This window comes from Fukomys damarensis, unplaced genomic scaffold, assembly GCF_012274545.1.
Source record: "Fukomys damarensis isolate Sample0158 unplaced genomic scaffold, DMR_v1.0_HiC HiC_scaffold_12, whole genome shotgun sequence".
NCBI lineage: Eukaryota > Metazoa > Chordata > Mammalia > Rodentia > Bathyergidae > Fukomys > Fukomys damarensis.
This window is the reverse complement of record NW_022900924.1, coordinates 54,355,893-54,381,446: the sequence shown is the minus strand read 5'-3', so window position 1 is coordinate 54,381,446 and position 25,554 is coordinate 54,355,893. Positions and strand designations below refer to the sequence as shown.

At 43.0% G+C, this 25,554-nt stretch overlaps 1 protein-coding gene across 12 annotated transcripts in view; it reads right to left on the bottom strand.

Moving 5' to 3' along the window:
- The window catches only part of Map4 (microtubule associated protein 4), a 124,715-nt gene that overhangs the window by 26,484 nt on the left and 72,677 nt on the right, over nucleotides 1-25,554 (bottom strand). For 8 of the 12 annotated variants that reach the window (XM_010624303.3, XM_010624311.3, XM_010624305.3 and 5 more), the window contains exons 4-9: nucleotides 25,096-25,218; nucleotides 22,890-23,003; nucleotides 19,942-20,076; nucleotides 17,341-18,450; nucleotides 16,097-16,219; nucleotides 10,362-13,706 (exon numbers count right to left, since the gene is read on the bottom strand). In XM_010624303.3, the coding sequence (XP_010622605.1) occupies nucleotides 10,362-13,706; nucleotides 16,097-16,219; nucleotides 17,341-18,450; nucleotides 19,942-20,076; nucleotides 22,890-23,003; nucleotides 25,096-25,218 (4,950 nt within the window). The remainder of the gene's footprint in view (nucleotides 1-10,361; nucleotides 13,707-16,096; nucleotides 16,220-17,340; nucleotides 18,451-19,941; nucleotides 20,077-22,889; nucleotides 23,004-25,095; nucleotides 25,219-25,554) is intronic. The other 4 variants (XM_033762612.1, XM_033762611.1, XM_010624313.3 and 1 more) reach the window with 2 other exon arrangements.

Sequence of the window (25,554 nt, the reverse complement as noted above, 5' to 3'; positions counted from 1 at the left end):
GAAAAAAAAAAAAAAAAAAGACTGCAGCTTCTGGGAAAACGGCTGGCAATTTACTAAGCAGCCCTACTGAGCAGCCTAAGCCACAAGGAACTGAGGCTTGCTAGGGACCAGGAGTGAGGTGGAAAGTGAATTCTCCATTCCCAACCTAACCTTCAGATGCTAGCAGGGTGCCTTATATGCCTTTTGCATTAACTTCAAACCCAAAAAGGGCAATGATCATTGTTAGAAACAGCAGTGGAGCAAAGCTAAATAATGTGAATTTCCACTTGAACTCTATTTTGAACATGAACTGAACCTCACATACACCTCTCCTTTCTCTTGGTCTTTAGTTTTATTGCAGAATATGTCAAAGCACAATAAGAGTTCACTGGCAAGAAACAAGGTGACTGTAGTGTATAACAAAGCTCTTGCTAAGCAAAATGTAGGGTATATAATGAATGAACGGGATGCCAAGAGGGTCATGATTCTAACTTTTTTCTTTTCTGTTTTGGTACCGGGGATCAAATTCAGTACCTTGCTCTTGCGAGGTAGGTGCGGTGCCACTGAGCTAAATCCCAGGCCCCATGATTCTGATTACTAACAGGAAAAAATAAAGAGTCTTGGGTACAGAAAGGCACTGGTACTGAAACAGTTGAATTCTGCCTTTCTCCTTTTTTGTACATATAGATGAATAACAATTAAGTATGCACAATGTACAATAAAAATGATTAAGGTCTAGAAGTAGGGAAGGTATCATTGCAATGGAAAAAATATACCAAAGGAAGGATGTGAGGGTGACCTGGCTGCAACACCTGTCACCTCACTGATCGCCAGGGCTGGCTGGCAGATGTCCCTTCCTCCTTCACTGCTGCACACGCCTCCCTCCCAACAGGCACCACCAACACATAGAGGAGGGTGTTTCCTCATCAAGGCTATTCAAGTGGCTGTGCTCCCATGCTACAGCCTCCAAACAGCTCTCAGAACACCAGAGGCATATTTTAGAGGCTATCAGAAATTCAGGTAAGCCTCAATCCTCTCCCTAAAAACCAGCTTCCTCCCCCAAAACACACATACACAAACCCTTCCACTCACTGATACTTTTGAACTTTTGTTGGTGGGGAAAACACTAATTCAACTTGAAGCCAGGAGACCAGATTGTCCAATCTCTCTGTCACTTAGTTGAGATTCTGACCAATATATTTAACCATTCTCAGCTCCCATTTCTCCATCTAAAAATGGGGGGCATATTACAGTCCTTTCCAGTTTTATAGTTTTAACAGTCAGATCACAATTAAAAGGTCTGAACACACACTGGGGGAACCAGGGGTCTGCTGCTATGTGCCTGTCACAATGTTACTTCAAGCTGGGGGGCTCCAGGCCTCAGGCAAGGGCACTGCCTGGGGGCAGGAAGTGTGAGGCTTACAGCAGCCTGTCCTGTCCCAGGAGCTGGCAGGCTGAGTTTGCCTCACTCTGAGCAGCAGGAAATCCCCAAAGTCCAAGCATGGATTTGTTCCTTAGAGGCAAGTAGTTTTAGTTCTAGCTAGCGTACTTAGAACTTCTGTACTAGTAGCAAACAAACCAAGGCTAAGGCAATAACTAGAACTGCAAGTCCCTTCAAATCTCACATATCCTACCTCAGTGGTTCCATTCTTAAATATCAGACCTCAAAATGTGAGTCAGCCAAGAAGCCAAGAGCAGGAACCAGAAGGAAGTTGGACAGTGAAAAAGAAACACATCTTCCGTATCATAGCTTATGTTGTATATATAGACCAGATATGTGGTCCCCCTGAAAAAAGAGCTATACAGTATGAATTGTGTGAAAGATGTGGAAGACATATGGCAAGTTTTTATTTGTATGCCTCTTCTGAGAACTTCTATTTCTACAGTACTAGTGACCCAGTATAGGGCTTGACACACAGTCTGGTTCTGCTCAGAGGAAGAACAGATGCATGGAGACAGTCTTCTGCCCTGACCCTCGTCACCATTAAAGCTCTCTCCAATTCATCCCACGAAGCGGGGGCATGGAATGAGGTTCTAGTTCGTTCTGTTTACATATGTATGAAAAAGTGCATGGGTCTTCCATGTGTCTGGTGAGAAGGTGGTTTCTAAGACTTTTATCAGATTTGTTAAACTTCGAAGGGCTTTGGCACTGTCTCTAGGTCACTGGTCCCAGATGATGTACTGGTACTTAATGGGTTCAGGGCCTTCAGCTTTTTATACATTCCACGACCGGTTTCTCACATTCTTTCTTATCAGTTACCAAGGCAATATTAGTTTCCAGACTGACCAAATGCTCTTTGTTACTGTCTCCTGACATTCTTTTTTTTTTTTTGGTACCGGGGTTTGAACTCAGGACCTTGCACTTGCAAGACAGGTGTGGTGCCACTGAACTACATTCCCAGTGCACAGGTGACATTTTTTACTGATACAAGCTGAAGATTGTGAAGTTACAAATCTATTTTCTTGCCTAGAAACAAATGATGGCTGTGGGATATATACACAAAACCATATTCTACTGAAGTTTAGAAGGGTACATGTTTAACTCAAGAAATCATGACACTCCTTGATTTATTTTCAAAAGCTGGAAAGCAAACTAACAGAATGAGAAACACTGAGCTTGGGGGTATAGCTCTTTGGTAGCACTCTTGCACAGCATACACAAGGCCTGGGTTACATTCCCAGTACCATGTGTGGGTGGCTGGGTAGGGGAATTGAAGCTAGTAATGATTTATGTGAACCCAAAGCATTAAAATGCTTCTGTATGAAAAATCTTGCTGGGCATGGTGGTGCACACCTATAATCCCAGTGCTCTGGAGGCTGAGGCAGGAGGGTTGCTGTGTGTTCCAGGCCAGTTTGAGCTACATACACAAGTGAGTTCAAGGCCAGACTGAACTACATAGCCATACCCTAAAAAGTCTTCTAAGAAGTGCAACTTGGAAGTTTCAGGCCTGTGGGTTTTGTTTTGTTTTGTTTTGTTTTTGTGATACTGGGGATTGAACTCAGGACCTTGTCCTTGTGAGGCAGGCACAGTGTCACTGAGCTAATCCCCAGCCCCAGGCTTGTGTTCTTTTATGCATGGTACTAACCCTCCCAATGACCTAACCACAAAAAAGGAAATCATTCAACTAAAACTAGGTAAAGCACCAACCTTTGCTCCACTCATCCCAACATACTCTTATGATTCTCTGCCTATAGAGGTAGACATACTGGACATCAGGACCCAGCAGGAATTTATCTTCCTTTTCCGAATCTCATCTCAAAAATCCTTCACAGATCTGTTTCCCAAACAACTTCTATGCCAGGCACAGCCCAATATGTGCTATTCAATAAACAGTCCACGAACTCGCACATCACTATGCCACTATGCCAGCTTCTCCTACTTTGCTCGACAAACTCTTGATCACACTTCCAGACTCATTCCAGGCCCCAGATCCTCCTCTTCTCCCAAGAGGGCTCTCAGTCCCTTTCTGTTCTACATGCCCGTAGCATCTAGCTCATGCTTCTTCTATTCTCTTGTAAAAGAACTTCTCTCACTGGGAGTAAAACTATCTGTTTAAATTTAGTTTTCCCATTCCGGAATCCTAAAAAGAATGTGTTTTATTACCTACTTTTTTTTTTTTTTTTTTTTTTTTTTTTACTGTTAGCTATTTTCAGAATGTGGGAATAGCCACACTTGTTATCTGTTGAATGAATGAAATATCAAAAGTCCAAATCAAGTTGTGTGCTATTTGCAGAACAATACACAGGGTTTCTATGACCAGCAGATTTTATTCGAACTTACACAAATCACCACCACTGCAAAATAGTTTAAAGTCTCACAATTTCAATCTGTTCAGACATGAGATGACTTGTTTCAGTGGATATATCATAGGGAAAAGTGAGAATGAAAGCCCCTTGAATGTTCCCATCATATTTCAAAGAAGTGAATATGGCCAGGTGTGGTGGTGCACACTGTAATCCCAGTAGTTGGGAGGTTGAGGATGACCACTGAGACACTGAGGCCAGCCTGGGCAACATAGTGAGTTCAATTAAACTCAAAAGTTAAACTGTTTATTATTTTCTCCCAAATCCCTTAAAGCTACTGTAACCTAGATGGTAAAAATGAGAGTGAAAGTGAGGGATAGGTGAGACTGTAAAAGGAAGAACTAAGCTAAATTCCCAACTCCTCTTTTTTAAATCTTTTATTTATTTGTTATTGGGGGGGGGTGATCCTAGGACCTTCGCACTGAGCTATATATACAGTTTCTTTCTAAATTTAGAGACAGGATCTCTCTAAGTCATTCAGTTGCCTAGGCTGGGCTCAAACTTTTGATTCTCCTGCCTCAGCCCCTCAGATTACTGAGATTACAGGTCTGTGCAACCATGGCAGGCAAGAGCCTCCTTTCAAAAGCAGGATATTAGGGGCTGTGGATGTAGTTTAGTGGTAGAGCACTTGCATATGCTTTACCACGAGATTTGATCCTCATTAGACACAGAGCCCTAGATTTGATCCTCAAACGCTCCAAAACACCAAACAGTAGGATAGCAGCTCTGCGGTAGAGCAAACATGAGTGAGGTTCTGGGTTCAACCCCCAGCAGCCCCAATCAATCACAATAGGATAGTCAAAAGTTTAAACTGATATTACAAAAAACATTTAATGTTTTTCTATAAAACAAGAAATATATTAGCACAGATCACTCAGGACTGTTTGAAGGTAAAAGAGTTTAGAGCCAGACACAGTGGTGCACACCTGTAATCCTAGCCCCCTGGGAAGCTGAGACTGGAAGATTCAAAGTTTGAGCTCAGCCTGGGCAATTAAGAGAGACCCTTTCTCAAAATAAAATATAAAACTTTAGCCAGTGGCACATGCCTGCTGAGAGGCACTGAAGAGGCTGAGGCAGGAGGACTGTTGTGTATTTAAGGCAGTCTGAGCTACACACACACACACAAAAAAAAATGGCCAGGCATGGTGGCACACGCCTGTATTCCCAGTACCCTGGAGGCTGGGCAGGAGGATCGCTGAGAATTTGAAGCCAGCTTGGGCTACACAGTGAGTTCAAGACTAGCCTGAACTGTATAGCAAAATCCTGACTTTAAAAAACAAACAAAAAAAACCCCACAACACATTGCGGGGGAGCTGGGTAGCTCAGTGCCCATGTTCTGGGTTCAATCCCCTCTACCACACCCATAGACGTCTACACATGAGTTTAGTGTTGGACATATATGTTTCAATAAATGATTGCTCTTCTTAGATGTGAGACATACAGAATCCTAGTATATTTACTTGATACACTAATAAGAAAAAAGCTACCAAAGGTGAGAACAAGTGGGAAGAGCAATGAGTAAAGGCCCTTCCTAAGGATGCTATAGTCAAGCAAAAACATTATCAAGTGGGTACTTCTCCAGTTGTAAAATAGTAGCAAGTTCTAAGATTACAAAATGATTTTTTTCATCTGTTGAGCATGTTTTATTTATGTACAAGGACCTTGAAACTGTTAGGATTCTGGGTTTATAAATTACTTTGAGTTTCACACCAAGAGAACTTCCCACGATAAACTGACATTCCCAGATGCTGGCAGACAGTTGATGAGCTAAAGAAGCAGAAATGAAGCCAGATAAAAAGGAGACCAGGCTTCAGGATGACAAAGGAACGGCCTCCTTCCAGGGGTCTCTAACCATCTTGCCTCCATAACAACACCCTATGTGCACTGCCATTCTCTCAGTTTCCAAGGATAGAGCTAACACAGAGCAGATACTAGAATCCAACATGAAACATCCTTTCAGTCTGTGCTTCTTGTCCACAAGAAGGCTTTTTTTTTTGTTTTTTTTTGAGACAGGGTCTTACTATGTAGTTCAGGCTGTCCTCAAACTCACTACGGAGCCCAAGTTGTCTTCAAACTTATGGCAATCCTCCTGACTCAGCCTCCCAAGTGCTGGGATCACAGATGTGTGCCACCATGCCTGGCAAGAAGGTCTTTTTTGACAGATTGAGCATCAGCTTCCTAAGTGTTTTGTTAATTTTCCCTGTCTACCATAATGTATGTGATATGCGAATAAGCCTTCTGCTTAAATTGCCCTAAATTTCAGAGTGGCCTGACAAAGGAACAGGAGAGAAAACAGTAGGTGGGAGCATCTAGAACAATATATCCATTTTGTCACCTTTAAAACAGAGTAAGGTCAAAAGAAGATAATTCATTTATATTTAGAACCTACATTTAAGCACCACATACATGTAAAATATTATACTGGATACGAAGAGTGAAACACAAATCCACCACAGACTCTATGTAAAGAATAAAATGCTAGGGCTGGGGATTTAGATCAGTGGTTCTGCTGTCTGCCTCACAAGCGCTAGGACCCCAGTTCAATCCCCGGTACCAAAAAAAAAAAAAAAAAAAAAAAAAAGAATAAAATGCTAGATTGAGTCCAATGACCTAGACGCTAATCTTGAATTAATCTGTTTCATCATGGTGCGGCTTTACATCTCTAACTAAAAAGAATTTACCTGGTACCTAGAAACTAAAATAAAAATACGTAATACTAATTGCCAATGCTGGGACGGTAATTTAGCTCAGTGGTGCCGCCTCCCTTGCAAGCACAAGGACCCAAGTTCAATCCCCAGTACCAAAAAAATAAAAACTAATTGCCAATGCACATCTTTTTCTTTAGAGGAACCTAAAACTTTGGGAAAGTTATTCTAAAGGGAGAATGAAGAAAGCATGAGACTTAGACTTAAGAGACTTGGGTACTGGGGTTGGGGATTTGGTTCAGTAGCACCGCGCCTGCCTTGCAAGCTCAAGGTCCTGAGTTCGAAAAGAGAGAGACAGAGACTTGGGTACAAATTCTAGCTCGGTCACTTCACTATCTGTATGGCATTAAACCTGAGAATGCCCATGTTCTCACTTGTAAAATGGAGAGAATCCTTTCTAGTGTTGAGAGGTTGGGGGTGGGGGACAGAACAAAGACCAGCTAACCTTATCTCTTATCTACCTACAGATAACACACAATCTTCACTCAGTATACGATATTATTTCTCTTGACACCACTAATATCTTTACTCATGAAATACTGGAAACCATGGGTGACATTATCTGACCACAACACAAATGAGGACAAAATATGGAAGATCAGTTAACACTGATGATTCAGAGAGGAGTGAATCCTACACCTGGGATTATTTATCTAAAGACAGGGTCTCAGCCTTGACATTTACAAAGGCTGGTCCAGTACGCAGCACATACGACTGTGTTAGAGCCGTAAGCTCACCTGTAGCTTAGCACCTGTACAGCCTCTGCTGGACACCCTGGAATAAGCTATGCTAAAAACACACAGCCTCTGTCAGGAGAAATGTCACCATACAGTGACAGGTAACTCTTGGAAGTGTGAACGGCATTATGCTGCTGAAGAGAAAAATCCAACCTGCACCTGGGATTATTTATCTAAAGACAGGGTCTTACTATGTAGCCTAGGCTGGCCTCGAACTCACAGCAATCCTCCTGCCTTGGCTTCCTTAGTGGTGGGATTAACAGGCCTGGCTCCCTGGGATAGTTTAGAAATGTTGCCATTCCAAAAAATACATTGACTAGATTTTTTTTTTTTTTAACAGAACTATAGAAGCCAACTCTCTAGTTTATTTATAACAATAAAGAAGCAAAAATCCTCAGAACAACTCTGGAAAAGAACAATAGGGCAAGGGGAGATGTATAAAATACTTTTACAATTATCTTCCTCTGAACAGTGAAAGTTGGAGGATAGAAGACTTAGACTTACTGCATACTCCTGTGTATCATGTAACAGTGCCAACCTATTCACAACTTAGCAAAAATCAGCTTAAGAAATATGGAACATTGACAGGCATGCTGTCCCGGCATCCAAGACTGAGGGTTCAAGGCCTACTGGGCTACGTAGGGAGTTCAAGGCCATCCTGAAAACAGACCCTGCCAAAAAACAAAGCACAAAATGTCCATAGAGAAAAGGCTTGACAGGGAAACCATTTTATCTCAACCTCATTACCCACCGTCCCTCACCCTCAACCCCTCAACTACTCCATCAGGTCACCCCCAGAACACTCCCTGAGCTGGCCTGCCCAAAGCAGGCCTGAAACCTCTGCAGCACTTCTGTTTCCCAAGAGGAACGAACCCTCTTTCTACAAAGACTACAATCCCTGCACTTGAGGAGGCTGAAGCGGAAAGACTGCATGTTGGAGCCCAAGTTAAGCTTGGGTAACTTCGAGATTTAGCAAGACCCTATCTCAAAGTTTAAAATTATAAAAAGAGGGCCTGGGATTTAGCTCAGTGGTTCTGCAACCTGCCTTGCAAGTGCAAGGACCCAAGTTGAATCCCAGGTACCAAAAAAAAAAAAGTTAAACTGGGCATAGTGGCGCACGCCTGTAATCCCAGCACACGGGAGGCTGAGGCAGGAGTCTTGCTGTGAGTTCAAGACCATCCTGGGCTACATCGTGAGTTCCAGGTCAGTCTCAATTACATAATGAGACCCTGTCTCAAAAAACAAAAACAAAAACAAAGTCTAGAGATGTAGTTCAGTGTGAAGACCCTGGGTTCAATCCCCAGGGCTGCAAAGGAACAAATAAAAACCAGCCAAAACAACAAAACTGAGTAAAAAAGTGTTTCTTTGGAAATCCAGGCTAGGTTTTCATGAAATTTACATGTTACCCTTTGGATCACTGCTAAAACTAAGCAGCTAGTTTAGAAATCCAAACTAAAGATGTGGGTAGGATGCTTGAAGGCCCTCTACACATGACTGTATTGCATTTCTGCCTTGGTGACAGGGTAGCTAGAGGAAGGGGGAAAAGCAGAAATCATGAGAATTTCGTATGTAAATAACCATGGTTCACATTTTCATTCACAGCAAGTATTCCTTACTGGGTCCAAATCCATGCATAGCACAGCTCACCCCCAAGAACAGGCCCACACCATGCAGAACACACTCTCACACCAAAGACTCTGCAGAAGCTGGACCGGCACACTAAGATCAACCCGAGTGCTTTTGTTGTGGCTTCTACTTTTAAAATTTCTAGTTAGCGGCTGCATCATACATGCTGGGAAACTGTGATTAAGAGACAGCATCATGGGCTGGGGATTTAGCTTAGCGGTTTGGTGGCCTGCTTTGCAAGCACAAGGACCTGAGTTTAATCCCCGGTACCAAAAAAGAGAGACAGTATCATTTGTGGACTGTGAAAATCCTCAAAGGCAAAGAAACAACTTTTGAAGGTTAGGCTCAGAAAGTCATTATTTTAAGTGTATGCTTTTCAGGGGGATAAAAGATTATTTTGAAATCTTTATGAATCACTTCAATTTCACTCATTCTTTTTTTCTTTCTTTTTCTGAGGCAGGGTCTCACTGTGTAGTTCAGGCTGGCCTCGAACTCACTTGTCTTCCAAGTGCTGGTATTATGCTACCACACCTGGCTTCTTTCTTTATTTGATGGATTGACTGACTGAGACAGGATCTGCTGTGCAGTTCAGGCTGGCCTTGAACTCATAGTGATCTTCCTACCTGAGCTTCCCGAGAGCTGGGACTACAGGCACATGGTTCATGCCCCACATCAATTTCATTCGAATTTGGTTAAAGTCCAAAAGGGCAAAATTACTAAGAATCTAACGTGAACCAGTCTTGCAGACTGTTTCACAGACACGGAGTATGCCCAAAACTAACTTGCTTGCAACCGTGGGCCAGCAGCCATAAGCAGCAAGCTGGTCAGAGAACATCACTGAGACCTTGTGTTCCACTACTAGAAATGAAGTCTGTGACTACAACGCTGGTCTGAGGCCGCCATAGTCACAGAAGAACACAGATCATTTTTATTTGAACTAAAAGCAGTTTAGATATTTTGTTTCATCAGCACAAGCTACACACACACACACACACACACACACACACAAATTCATATATTAAGCTAGACTTGAGTATTTTCTTTCCTCCTGTGCATCCTTATACCAAATAATGATTAAAATTTGGCTGTAAACTTTTCACATAGGAAGCACTTTTTTACTTTTTTCTGAGAGTGAGGGCTGAGGACTGAGCCCAGAGCCTCACACATCACAGGCAAGTACTCTACCACTAAGATTTATCCTCCTTCCTTAGGAGGCACAATTTGTTTTCTAGATTAAGAATAGGGTGGTAATAGGATTTCTATTCAACTTCACCTAAAACCCAAGGTTGGGTGCTGAGTTAGAGGCATGCATCCAAGCCTTCTCAAGCTAAACACGAGGCATGCCTTGGCTGCAGAAAGCACGTTAAGTAGCAGTTACAGGTTTTCATGCCAACAAACCAGTGATTATTGAGCATAATTAGAGTCTGGACAGAAACAAGGCACAAACTTTTGCCTTGTGGATGCTGATTCAAGTCACAAGCACACACATTTCTCCATGGCAGGCTCATACCAATGGACTTTGTTTGCCTGGATCTCTCTCGTTCCTGGACTGCAGACTTTGGCAAAAGTGGAGTAAATCCTCGGGATTTGGTAGGTCTCATGTAGCCTTTCATTGGTTCTGCTGTTCTGCCTTTATCTTCCCTTCCCTCTTTGGACAGTGTCTTTGGCTCCAATTTTTCTGTCATTTTCTGAGGTGCTTCTACAATGTTATCTTTGAGTGCTGGGAGCTGGAGACCCTTAGAAGCAGTCATTACTAACTCATCATCCATCTCTGCAGGAGGAACTTCAACTGTGACACATGAGAAACTGGAATGGAGCTCTGGTGTTGGCCGGGAAACACATTCCAATTCTGTGACTTTACAAGCTGGGCTACTTACTTTTGATTTATCCTTTTCACCTTTTGGAGGCAAAACAGTCAAATCTACCTCCTTCTCCACACTATCTGAGGCCCTGGGATCTCTACCTTTAGCATTTTGGTCCTCACAGAAGTTGAGTTTTTGTGCTTTGTCTCCCAATGAGTCAGGAACCTGGGCTGGAACAGAGCCTCTCTCAGTTACCTGCTCTGGGTTCACTGGAGATGCTGGGGAGCCACCCCTGTCTGCCTTTGCTCCTAGGCCTCGGGCCTCTCCTGGCAGGCTCTCGTCTGCAGGCACTTCAGTAAGAAGGTGACCTCGTGTTGCTGGCTCTGCAGTTTGCCCAACTGAGCACTGAGAGGCATCGTGGTGTCCCGACTCAGATTCTCCTACCACTCGCCCCTCATCTGCCCCTGCTTCATTTTTCATGGGATCATCAAGCTCACCTTTATTCTTTTGCCAGGGATCTCCATGACTGTTAACTGTTTCCATGGCTGCTGTGGAAAGTGGGACATCTCCTGCTCTGCTTCTAGAGGGCATAACAGCAGAGGGGGCCTTGGGTCTTTCTTGCCGTGGGACTCCATCTTTCTTGCAGCTATCTTCTAATAATGTGGACTTCGGGGCCGGGGTTATTTCTTGTCCACTTTTTGCCAAAGTGTCTGGTAAGGAATCCCCTTCCTTTACTACTGGAGAAACAGGATGGGGCAGCTTTTCACAGAGTGCTGACTCCAGAATCTGTGGAGGAGCTGACTTAGATAGTAGCCCTGAGAATGTGCCAGGACAGGTAAATGTAATATTTCTGTTTTCATCCACATAATCCATTCCTTCCATTCTGTGGTTCCCCGAGGTTTCCATGGGAACATGTATTTTTGCTGTATCTATCTTATTCTCCAGAATGTGCTCCTCGGGCAAACTACTTTTAATCTTTTTATTTTTTCCATCATTATTCCTGTTATTTGGTTTGTCAGCCACTGCTGTGTGGCCCTTGGCTGCATGGGTCTTGTTCTCCTCACACACTACTAAGGGAACAAATCCTGCCACCTGGGCTTGGTCTGCGCAGCTCACATCTGTCACCCTGGGAGCTGGGTCAATAACAGCAGAATCCTTGCTTGTGTGTGTTTTACTCCCCTTGAGAGCCCCAAGTTCAACTGAATTACCCTCAACATTCTTACCCTTTCTGTCAACTACTTCTACCACGGGTGCATCTGATGTATGTGAGAACACAGGGTCTGGCGCTTTGGGGAAAACGAGGCCCATCAGGGAAATACTACAAGTACTGTCTCCATCCTTCCCTACAAAAGATGGGGTGAGGATTTCCTCTTTGTCCTCTATTCTAGTAGGCTGTATGGGATAATTATTTTTAAACTTTTTGGTTTTGCCTTCATTATCTCTCTTTCTAGGCTTTTCAGAAATCTGGGGAGTCGACTCACAGGCCACCCAAGGCCACTTTTCTTCCTTGCTCTGATTAGTGAAGCCTACATTTTTTACTGTGGCTCCTCTTTCTATGCCATCACAAGGCTGAGTCAAGCTTGATCCATTTTCTAGGGGACTCAGGGCCTGCATGGCACTTCCTACCCTCGGGCTGGTCATCTCCTTGGGCTCCCCTGCCACCCCTGCTTCGGGGAGACCAGTCACAGTCGCTGGTAGCTTTGAAGAACTCAACCCCAGCCCTGATCTCTTCTCCTCAGCAGTCACCCTTTCGGTCTTGGGGACAGGCTCACTGGGCCCCAGAACAGCCCTTCCATCCTTGCCACAGTCCAGAGGCAATGGCACCTCTGGTTTTGCTCTCATCTTCCCAGAACACCCCCTCACTCTTCCAGAACTTCCCCGCCCTTTCTTGCCTTTGCTATCACCTGTCGCTCTCTTCAATGGCTCATTTCCTCGCCCAGAGGCCTGACCTAACATTTGGCCATGTGCTTGTTCAAAAGCAAAGATGCTGATTTCTTCTCTTGGCTTAGGAAGCACTTCCTTTTCTAGTTCTTTAACCTCTTTGACTCCTTCTGAAGACTCTTCCTGTTTGACGTCTTGCAGCTGAGTCATCTTACTTCCATCATTCCCTTCTTTTAGACTATTTTCTAGTGGGTTACTTGTCAATGTGGCTGCAATAGTAGGCATTTCTCTCATTGCTATGGGTTTTGAAGCTCCACCCATAACCTTCTGTTCCAAGACAGGAGAGCAGGTCACATCCTCTTTGGGTCTGGTCTCCGAAGAAGATGCCATTGCGTGCATAGGAACCTCTGTCAGGGGTCCTTCCAGACCAGCAAGGCCTCCTGTCTGGCTTTTATCCACAGTCTTCAGGAGGGGTACAGGCTTTGGCTTGTATTCATCATGCTGTGGCAATTTCTTATCCTGGCTCTTCAGCGCCAAACTGTTATCTTTTCCCTCTTCCTCTACTCTTAGTTTAGGCTCAGCACTAACTGTAGTTGCTGGAGGTTCTTCTGGACATGAAGGAGCGCTAAGACTCTCTGAGATGACATTCTCACCTCTCTGTCTAGCTGCTCTGGAGTCAAGCATATGCTTCCTTCTCCTGTTTTCTTTAGCAACAAATCCATATTCTGGGCTCAGTGTGGGAGACTGGCTGGCGAGGACCCCAGGTTCCTGGGGTCCAGAAGCAGAGGGGTGACTTCTAGGCTCATCCATGCTGTCGTCATCCCAGGGTCCCCCTGCCCGGGGTTGAGAATATCTCTTTTGCTTTGGTTTCTTCTTCTTTTTCTTCATCATCCCTGGGGTGCTTTCTGTATCCCAGGTGTCCCTGCCAAGATCCCTCTGGGGTTCAGGGCAGTCAGTGTGAACACTCTTCTTTTGGCTCCCAGGCTCACCACAGAAAGAAGAGCGAGAGACCCAATCTGACTCAGCCCAAGGGCCAGGGCCCAGCCTGGGCTCAAGAGTCTTCCAAGGAGAAGAGCCCCCCAGCAGCTCAGGAAGGACCCTGGCAGGCCTGGGCCGGGCTGCCCTGTGGTCACTGGGTCTGCAAACTTGTCTGCCTTGTGTGGGAGAGGCACCTGCAATACATGAAGTCAGCTAAAATTCCAAACAACAAAGTCCTTGTTATTGCTTCTTAACAACAACAAAGTTCATTTAGTGACTCAGTTAAATATTCTATTTTCACCATCACAGTTTTCCAAACAGTTTTCACCCTTAACTGGGTTTACCAGAGGGAATCATCCTAGGAATGGATCTTTTTATCAAAGATATTTACAAAATTTTCAAATCTTCTAAACTAATTTCAAAGATATTTACAAAAGTTTCAATTCTAAACTCTTTAATAAACACTTACTGCCAATAAATCTCAATTTATTTCTATTGTCATTATTTTTAATTCATACCTAAGTCCCAATTCTACAAGATGGTTAAGTTTCTCCTCCTTGTCTCTTTTTCGTGACATTTACTGACTGAATAAACATTCATAATTTTCGACAGAATTTACAATTCTAAGAGTCTGTCACTAATATTACATGAGTCCCGGCTTGGTTCTGGGAAGTAGACCAGAAGGCCAGCCTTATGCTACTTAAATGAAAGAGAGAGGAAAACAAATAACAGTGAATTAGTATTTCTGGCCAGAGAAAAATTCTCATCATTCCAGAACCAGACTTTCTACTTCAGAAGACAAGGATGTTACATTTCAATGTTCTGTTCCTAAATGTACTTCCCAAAAGTCAGAGAAATACAGATAATGTTAAATAATTTTAAAACAATTATAATAATTAGGATGAACATCCCTGGAAAAGTTTCAGGATCACACTATGGATCCAAGCTCCTGGAAAAAGTCTCAGGAAGAGTAGGGTTACAACCACTGCTGCTAAGTCTGACCCAATGAGCTGATTCAAACAGCTCTGAAATATGTAAAAATAGTCCCCTTTATTCTTGTCCACATCCTTTCTTTTTTCTGGTACTGGGGATTGAATTCAGGATCTTGTGCTTGTGAGGCAGGTGGAGCACCACTGAGCTAAATCCCCGGGCCCAATGTCCATATCCTACTCTATATAAACTTAACATCTCAGGTTAATTACAGCTTCCCTCACAAATTTTGAGGCTGTAGCAATCTCCAAGTGCTTACATTTAACTTGGCAATTAATCAGCAGCTAGTTGATGCCATCTCTTTTTCTATTTTCTTCCATTATTATGTAAATCTGTTTTCAGAGTTCATTCCTGGAAACTTTTCTTTTCATACAAGTTATATAATATAATAATAACTCAAGAGAAAGGACTAGTTTTTACATAACTATATACTGTAGTAGGGTCTATTTTGTATTTAATTAGCAAGCACTTAATAAAATAGACTGACATGTACATTCCCTACAACAACACTAAAGAACTGACTTATTTAGCTCCGACCTGGTGCTAGGTGGAATGCAAACTTGTGATTCAGAGTGAAATAAATCACAGCCCCTGTCGCCAAGGAGCTCATGTCCCAATCACAATTATAGAAAAGGAAAAATTAAAAGATAACCGGGCTGGGTGTGTTGGCACACACCTGTAATCCCAGCACTTGGGAGGCTGAGGCAGGAGGATCGCTGTGAGTTCAAGATGAGCCTGGGCTATATAGTGAGTTCCAGGTCAGTCTCAACTACATAGTGAGACCCTGTCTCAAAAAAAAGAAAAGATAACCGGGCTGGGGATTTAGCTCAGTGGCACCATGCCTGCCTTGAAAGCACAAGGTCCTGAGTTCAATCCCTGGTACCAAAAAAAATAAAAAATTTGATAACCATGTTCCTAAGTTTTCTGGCTTATCACCAAAAATATATCACCTTAAAGATCACTGAATAATCAAACTTTAAATTAGAAAGAATCCTAGAGCAATACCTTTCAAAGTTTTGTTTAGTTTTGTTTTGGTACCAGGGATCGAACTTGGGACCCTGTGATTGCGAGTCAGGCAGCAGAACCACTGAGCTAAATCCCTTGCCCTTTTTTTTTTTTTGGTCTCAAAGTTTATATAAAGATTATCCAGGGATCTTGTTAAAAGGAGAATTATACTTGGGAAGGTCCAGCTGCAGCCTAGGACCCTGAATTTCTAACATATTCCCAGCCAGTGGGGTGCTACAGAGCCAAGGGAACACATATAAGGAGCAAGGGTTTACAGAACAGCTGACCAATCTATTCAGTTAACAGCTGAGTAAACTGAGCTGCATAAGTAACATATCAATGACCAGAGAACAGTGAGCAGCTGGGCGGGACCAAAATTCAGTGACCTGAGTTGACACAGCGGCACTTAACACCTAACAGGCTGATTTTCTGCCTTAAACAAAGCTATTGAAGAAACAAAAGCAGCTTCCTACACTATACCGCTGATCAGCACTGTGTAGCCGGGAGAGAGGGATGAGGTGTGCCATCCTCACACCATCCTTCCCTGGTCAAGCTGCTTCACAAAGCCCACTCTGTTTTCCTGACTTACCTGAAATTGCTGAAGAAGGCTCAGAAGGGTGACTACTGAGTGGTTTCTTTTGTTCTAATTTCTCTAACCCAGAATCTTCATCTGTTGGCAAGCTGTGCTTTTCGTCTGGGGCTTTGGATGGTTCTAAAAGTAATAGTAAAAACTGTATAAATTTCAGAGAAACATTATTTTAGCTACTTTTGCAACCACCAGATCTGAGAACAGAAATAGGTGTGTGTGTGTGTGTGTGTGTGTGTTGTTTTGCTTTGGAGACAGGATTTTGCTATGTAGCCCAAGCTGGCCAGGACCTTAAGATCTTCCTGCTTAAGCCAAGTGTAGTGGTTCATGTCTGTAATCCCTGCACTTTGGGAGAATGAAGCAAGAGGATTGCATGTTCAAGATCAGCATGGGCAACTTAAGAAGACCTTGTTGCAAAAAGTTTAGAAAAATTTAAAAGGGCTAATATTTCTAGGTCAGGGTGAAGACCCTGGGGTTCAATTCTGAGTACGGGGATTACAGGTGTATATCACCGTAACTGCTGATAGGAACTGTTATTGAGGAATTTTCTAATAAAAGGCAGCAGAAAAGTGGAGAGGTAGATGGAAGGTAGAGTTAGTGGGGTATCTGTTTTTGACTATTTTTCTCTTTAGAACTGAGCTACATTGTCCAGGGTCTTTTTGAACTTGAAATCCACCTGCCTCAATCTCCCAAGTAGCTAGGATTATAGGTATGTACCACCATACCTGGTTTTTGTCTTCTGAGATGGGAAAAATTACAAATGTTTATATATCGGGGGGAATGCCTCACTTGAAGGAGTATAAAATTGGTGAGTGCCAGAAAGAGTGTAATGGATAGGGTAACATACTTGACTAGGAAAGAAGAGGTGGAAACTGGTGCCAAGTGAGAGGAAAGGTTGGCCTTGATTAGCAGTAAGAACAATTGGCTTATGAAATCAGGAAAGAAGGCAGAGTCTGTGACTACAGATACAAGTCACTAGCTAGGTGGGGTTAAGAAAAGTCTGTGGCTGTTCCATTTTATTGCTTCAATTATATGGAAGAAAACCAAAGATATCAGCAGAGAATAAAGATGGACAAGATGCTGAAGTTGGAGGAGGGGAAGACGGGGAAGCGCTGCCAAGGAGAGGAGCAATGTGACAGACTGGACAGCACAGCAAGCCTGCCTGCATTTTACCTGGCCTGACATCTGTGCCGTAGTCCTCTGCACATTAGACCCTCAGAATAGTAAGAGTAAGCAGAGACCCATACCTGCTGAAATCAGGCCAGGAGGTGCAGGGGACTGTGCCTCACTCTGGAGAGACTCTAGCTGAGGATCTTCACTTAGCTCATCCTGGCTCTGTGCCACTTGCGTGTCTTTCAGAACTGCTGCCACCGCTGTTTCTAAGGGTGCTGTAGTGACATCCTTGGCTGGGGTCACATTGTTGGCCAGTATCACATCTGTGCTAGAGGGCAGCACTGCAACCTTTTCTACGAGTGGAGTCACATCCTTTACTTGGGCTACCTCTGTGTCTGGTGGCAGAACCACATCCTTGCCCAAAGCCACCTCTGTTTCTTGGTGGCTTGGGGCCATTTCCGTCTCTTGGAGGAGCGCCATATCCTTGCCCAGGCCCACCTTTGTTTCTAGGGGTGAAGTCATACCCTTGCCCAAGCCCATCTCTGTTCCTAGGGGTGGAGCCACATCCTTCACTGAGACCCCATCAGTTCCCAAGGGTAGAGCCACATCCTTGGTCAAGACCACCAGGGCTTCTGGGGACAGGACCACATCCCTTGCCAGGGCCACCTCTGCTTCTGAGGACAAAGCCATCTCCTTGGCTGGAGATATTTCCATGGATGATACAGTGTCCTTAGCCAGTTCTGCCTCTATTTCCGAGAATGACATCACTTCCTTCCCAAGAGTGATCTCTGAGTCTGTGGGTGGAACCATGTCCTGCTGTGGGGCCAAATCCTTCAGTACAAGTGGTGCTCTCTCTGTCACATCCTTGCTCGGGGCCACTTCCAGTTCTGTGGGTAGAGCCACATCCTTGGCCAAAGACACATCTGATTCTGAGTGTGGTACGATGTCCTTTAATGCAGCAGCCTCTGTTTCTGTGAGCAGTGCCACGTGCTTGGCCGGGGATGTATCTGATTCAAGGGATGTCCATGTGTCCTCGACTACTGCCACGTCCAGTTTGGTGGGCTGTTTTGTATCTTTAGCAGAAGCCACTTTAGTTTCTGTGGCTGGTGCCATGATGTCGGCCAGCGCCACCTCTGTTTCTCTAGATGGTGCCATGTCAGTTTTCTTCTGTCCTGTCATCATATCCAATGCTGTTATCAGTGGTTGGTCTTCTACTGATGCCAATTCTATCTCCTTGGCCAGCTCTAAGGGAAATAAACATCAAGACCTTAAATAAACACTTAGCTGTCCACTCAACAGTTCTGGATTCAAAATTTACTTTCTCAGGCCACAAGAGTATCTGGCTTTTGTGACCACAAAACACAGTTAGAAGCAGTTGAGTTAATGTATACTGTGTGGTCTTTGACAATCCCAACACTTAGAGGAACAAAATATATGATCTGACAGGATGAGTGGTGTAGGAGAAAAGGCAAAGGAGAGAAAATATAGGCTTCGAGATATATGTTACAGAACCAGTAGTGGGACAGAAACCTGTGAGACATCTGGTCTGTACCAGTCCTATCAAGAAAAAAACCCCAGAGTCCTAAATCTGCATTCTTTGCTTCTGTGAGAAATGGGTTCACTTGTCCAAACTGCCCCCACCCCAAGGACTCCACAGCCACGAAGGACAGCAAAAGCGGGGGTTCAATGCAGTCAGTTTTACAAGCCTGGTGTCTGATGGATAGGTACACACAAGTCCCTATCCCTGTTGTTTTTTGTTTTTGTTTTTGTTTTTTTGGTACCAGGGATTGAACTCAGGCCCTTGCACTTTCGAGGAAGACAGCAGAACCACTCAGCTAAATCCCTGTCCCCTCTCCGTTTTTTATTGGCTGAAAATTATGAGAGGTACAATCTTCCTGAAAGAAACCTATGAGCTCTGTGGTCCCCATCCCAATTTGAGTTTGGATTTTTTAATAGTACTGTCTAGTCTTTATTTTGGAAGACAGCTATGCTCTCCATTATACCACTAATGCATAGTCCTTATTTTGGGATTTTTCCAAAAAGCAGATGTTTCAGGTGAATATACTCATGCCTACGTTCCATGTACTAAGGCTCTCTTTTTTCTTTTTCTTTTTTTGTTTGTTTTGTTTTGTTTTTTTGAGACACAGTCTCACAACGCAGTCCAGGCGGACCTTGAGCTCATTATGTAGGCTGACCTCAAACTCAAGGCAACCATCCTGCCTCAGCCTCCAAAATGTTGGGATTTTCAGGCATGTACTACCAAAGCTCTCTTACTCATTATTTTTCTTTCCCTCCAAGTCCCACTTGCTCAGACTTACCAAATGCATTAATCCTGTCAGGCAATTACAAAACTGCCAGTAATTTTTCACTCTGAGTTTAACTATGTATCTTGAAAAATGAACAATATTAAAATTCCTTTTCCTGGGCCGGGTATCTAGCTCAGTGGCACTGTGCCTACCTCATAAGGGCAATGTCCTTAGTTCAATCCCCAGTACAAAAAAAAAAAAACCAACCACACAAAAATTTCCTTCCCCTACAGCTCCTAAATCCCAACTATCATAGTTCTCCTATAATTTAAATTCCCTCAGCTATATCAATAATATAAGCTTAAAAATATTTGCGATGGTTCTGAAAATGTATCTGTATCTTCTGTACGCTGCTAAAAGTATGCCTGATGATTTATACTGATTACAGATGCTGCAAGCATTAACTGACAGTGAAAGTGAGAGATTTACCTCTGGCCAGCTGTGGAGGTTCCCCAAACTCCTTTGGGGAAACAAAGGATTCCGACTGTGCAGAGTTTGGGGCTGGTATAGACCATCCCTGAGGTGCAATACTGGCAGGACTAAATGTATCACAGGAAGACATACCTAATATCGAGACATAAATAACAGAGAAAAATACAGTTTGATATGTTAAACCACCTGTACATATTGCCAATACATAGCCTAAGGACCAATAAAAAACAAAGCACTAAAGATTTTTTTGTTTGTTTTTGAGACAGGGTCTATGTAGTCCAAGGCTGGCCTTAAAGTCAGATCAGCCTCCTGAGTTCTGAGTTTATAGGTGTGTGCCACCACACCTAACAGCACTCAAGTTTTAAAAGGCAACAAGTTTAAAAGTTCAAGCTTTAAAAGTGAACAGTCTTCAGGTTTCGGGTAATTGTCAACAGGGAGGACAGTATCATTACATCATAGTAGTGCCACGAATCAACGTTTATTTGCTATCTTCTACACAGTATTATAAAGATCCAAAATAAGATAGGCATGGTGGTACATAGCTATAATCCTAGCTACTAAGGAGGCTGAGGCAAGAGAGTCGCTAGTTTAGTCAAACTGTCTCAAAATGAGGAAAATGCCAGGCTTAGTGGCGCATGCCTATAATCCCAGCACTCAGGAGGCTGAGGCAAGAGGATCGCTGTGAGTTCAAGACCCTGGGCTACATAATGAGCTACAGGTCAGTCTCAACTACATAGTGAAACCCTGTCTCAACAATCCGCCCCCAAAAAGGATGAAAACAAAACTAACAAAAAAGCTTGCCATATTGGTGCAGGCCTACAATCCCAGTACTTTGGGAGACTGAGGCAGAAGGATCACAAGGTTGAGCCCAGTTATGGCAATTTAAGAGACTCAGTGAAACCCTGTGTCAAAATAAAAAGGGTTGGGGATATAGCTCGGCACAAAGGCTCCAGCTTCAATCCCTAGTACAATTAATTTATTATTATAATTATATTTTTTTTTTGTTTTTTGAGACAGGGTCTCCCTATATAATAGTTCAGGCTGGCCTTGAACTTACTATGTAGCCTAGACTAGCCTTGAGCTTTCAGTGATCCTCCTGATTCAGTTTCCTAAGTGCTAAGATTATAGGCATACGCTACCACACCCAGCTTTGTAATTAACTAATTAAACAAAATTTTAAAAAGGAAGGGCTGGGTGTGCAGCTCTGTGATAGAGTGCTTACCTAGCATGTTCAAGGCCCTGGGTACAATTTCCAATACTGAAGGAAGAAAAAAAAAAAAGATTCAAAATATCAAAGACTAAAGACTAGCAATACCACAGCCAGTAGTGTTGGGCTGGGGGATTTAACTCAGTGGTGCTGCTGCCTGCCTCACAAGTGCGAGGTCCTGATTTCGATCCCTGGTACCAAACAAACAAAACAAACATAGTGTATACTAAGGGACTATGAGCCTTAATTCATCTGTGAAGTGAGATTAACATCTCCCTTTGTGAAATTACTTTGTAAATTATTAACAACTAGACAAACACAAGAGGAATATTATTATGACATCCTGTGCCACATACCTCAGAGTTAATACCAACTAGTCCTGGATATTAAGATCATGACATTTTGGTTTAGAAATAATCACGCTACGTTGTCCAGGCTGGCCTGAAATTCCTGTGCTCAGGTGATCCTCCTGCCTCAGCCTCCTAAGTAGTGGTGATACACAGCCATCATATGTGGAAAGATTTTTCACATTTCAGCTAAATTGTTACTATTTAGGCAAGATAGACATATACCAAGTAAGGCATGTTGAATAGTATACTGTACTATACTATTGTATAGTATGGAGCAAGTGTTATTGGAGTTCACAAGAATCAGAAGGACCAGGCTACCAGAGAAGGTCTCAGAGAAGAAGCAAGAGAAGAGAGAGAATGGTCAAGGGCAGAAAACACTGGGCAAAGAAAGCATAATGATACTAGCAGGCCTTGGAACAGGAGATCCATTTGATGAAAGTATATTGCACATCAGAGATGGAAAAGAAGAATAGAATATGGAACAAAGATCTTAAAAGCCAACACAGAGAAATTCAGAAATGAAGAAAAAAGAGTGTCTTTAAAGGTCTTCATCGTGAAAGTCTGATGAGTACACAACAGAAATTCAGGAAGATGAATATAGCAGTAATATTCAGAATGGATTAGAAAAGGGAATCTGATGGGCCGGGGATATAGCCTGCCTTGCAAGCACAAGGACCCGAGTTCAATCCCCGGTATAAGAAGGAAAGAAAGAAGGAAAGAAGGAAAGAAGGAAAGAAGGAAAGAAGGAAAGGAAGGAAGGAAGGAAGGAAGGAAGGAAGGAAGGAAAGAAAGAAAAGGGAATCCAAGAGAGAGCCAGGCACGATGGCACACACTGACGTTCCCAGCACTCTGGAGGCTGAGACTGGAGAACTGCTGCATAGTGAGTTCAAGACCAGCCTGAAACTAAGTAGTGACCCAAAAACAAGGGTCAGAGATTTAGCTCAGTGGATTGCTGCCTGCCTGGCAAGCTTAAGGGCCAGAGTTTGATCCCTGGTACCAAAAACAAAAACCACACACAAAACAAAAGGGAAGGGGAAGACTAATCAGGAGACAACTAGAGTACAGAGGAAGAAAAGCACTGTGAGGAAGAAGGCAGTGTAGCAGGATGACTAACTAGTGAGCTCAAAGAACAGGGTCAGAGCCAACATCATTAAAGTATCAGGAGGCCAGATGGGTCACATCAGCAGCCAACTCATTTAACACTGTCCCTCTGAGAGATCTTAAGTCCACAGAAACGTAAAAATGAAATATATTATCCAGATTATTCACAAATACAAAATTATAAACACTGTTTGAAGTATCTTTTGTTATATGGGTCTCAAAAAATGAATGTTAAGAAACATTATTTTTCCTTCGCAATAGAATAAATCTGATTGGAGAAGCCATACCATAACTGTCCTCTTGGGGATCATTTTGCCCCATAAACGCTGGAGCATTTGTTGTTCCACTGGAAACAAAGAGCAGATCTGCCAGACTGTCATCATGGTGCATCTTAAAGGGATCTGGAAGACAGAAGGGATCCAAAACTCACACCCAGTGTATGCGGTCAGAAGGACTCCCACCACGCCATACTGTGTGATGAATCTGGTTACGTTCATGCTGACCATAGCAAGCTCAGGTAATAGGACACTATACCTGTAGGTATCAGCACTCACCCAAGATTTAATTCTCTTGGAATTGAAATCAGCCAACAAATGTATAAAATGAAAAGGAAAATTCTAACATCCTAGAAGGTGAAAGTACAGACAAATCTAACATTTCAAATATATTTACTAAATAAATATTTAAGTTATTAAAAAATAGTATTTTCAGAAAAAGTTCAAGACGAGACATTTTTGCCTCAAGTAGACATCATATGAAGGGGAAGAGGTGAGCAGCTGGCATTCTGAGAGAAGGGAAAGATTCTGGACTCAGGGTTGGCATGAGCAAGCCAGTCTTTATGCTTTCATACATGGGAAAAAAAGCCAAGCTGGTGAAGACCAAAAAAAAAAAATCTTGCTTTCTAAGGAAGCTTTCTTAAATTTAGCTTCTGCATCAGTTACCCTGAGGGTTTTTAGCTGGGTCCTGAGAATCCACATTTCTAAATAGCACCTCTGGTAAGGCTAATACATCACTCCCTCAAGATGCTTCCAGGCCAAGCATGGTGGCACACGCCTGTCACCCACCACTCTGGAGGCAGAAGCAGAAGGATCGCTGCGAGTTCAAGGCCAGCCTGAACTACGTAGAGAAACCCCCATCTAGAAAAAAGAAAATAGGGCCAGGGATTTAGCTCAGTGGCACTGTGACAGCCTCAACAGCACAAGGGTCTGAGTTTGATCCCTGGTACAATGACTAAATAAACAGAAAATTTAAAAAAAACAAAACAAAACAATCTAGGGGGAAAAAAAAATAAAGTCATACTGCCCAACTGCAAAACTTACCAAAAAGTTAACAGGACTCATGTCTGTGTACTGCAGTTGTCCCTGGGTATGCACAGGAGATCAGTGATGCCCCGACCACCACATGTACACCAAAATCTGAGAACATGCAGGTCCATCACGTAAAATGGCAAAAAATCTGCATAAAACCTGTGTGTATTCTGTGTATGCTTTAAATCATCTCTGGACTACTTACACTGTCTTATAAAGCTGGCACGAGGGATATCACATGTTGGGAATGAATCTAAAACTAATCTCTCTCTCTTTTTTTTCTTTTGGTACCAGGGATCAAATTCGAGACCTTGTGCTTGTGAGACAGGCATCAGCACCACTGAGCTAAATCCCTGGTCCTCTTTTTTGTTTGTTTGTTTTAAGACAGGATCTTGCTATGCAGTTCAGGCTAGCCTTGAATTCACTATGTAGCCAAGGCTGGCCCCAAACTCATGGAGATCCTCCTGCCTCAGCCTCCCAAATGCTGGGATTACAGGTGTGCACCACAACACCTGGCTCAGCTATGCTTTTTCATATACATTTTTTTCTTTGAATTTTATAGACATTGAGTGAGTTAGTTTTCTGTCAAGTAAGAATAATAATAAATGTTTGACACGTAAGATGCATTTAGAGGCTGGCACCGTGCCTGGCACAAAACTTAACAAATGGCACAATTATTACTGTAATAATACCTTTTTGAATAATTAAAGTTCCAATAACTAGGTGTGGCAGTGCACACCTGTGATCCCAGCAGGAGCCAGGAGGATCATTGCGAGTTTGCGGCCAGCCTGGGCTACATAGTAAGACCCTGTCTCAAAAACAAAAATAAAAAGATACATGCCTGTAATCCCGGCACATGGGAAGCAGAGGCAGGAGGATTGCTGTGAGTTCGAGGCCAGCCTGAGCTATGAAGTGAGACTCTGTCGCAAAAAGACCAAAAAAGAAAAGAAAGAAAAAGAAAGAAAGGAGAGACCTGCAGAGCATCAGGTGTCTCAGAAGAAAGGATAAATGGGAGGAGATAAAGGGCTAACCAGAAGCTCAGGGGGAATAATGACATTTTGGGTGTGATTTGTGAGCTGCATTTAGAATGTTTTATCCAAAATGTTTTACTTTTCATACTGAAAGATTTCCACTATGCATATCACGCACACAATTATTTAGCAGGCACAAACAAGCCCACACTTACCAGTCTGGATAGGGTTCACCACTTGCCCAGGCTGGAAACAAAAGTCTGCATCTTCTGGCCAGTTCTGGCTGTTCTCATATTCTTGGAAGGCCATCGTCTCTTCCAGGAATTGGGTTGGAGACCCTTACAACACAGATGCAAGACAAGTTACAAGACTGCACTGTTTTCTATAAAGTATCGCAACTAGTTCAATGTAACATAATCCAATCTAGCAAATGCCTTAAGAAAACTTTTTAAAAATTTACAGATAGAAAAAAATTAATTACTGGAATCATAAGATCCTAATTAAGATTAAAAACACTGCAGAGTATCTTCTCGTAATATAGGCATATAGGAGGGGCTGCTTCCTCCAGAAAAGAACAAATATAAAATATGGAATTGAATCAAGACTGTTGATGACTCTCAAACTGACCAACAGATTTAAGGCCATTAACATTAAAATCCCAGCAGAATTTTAAA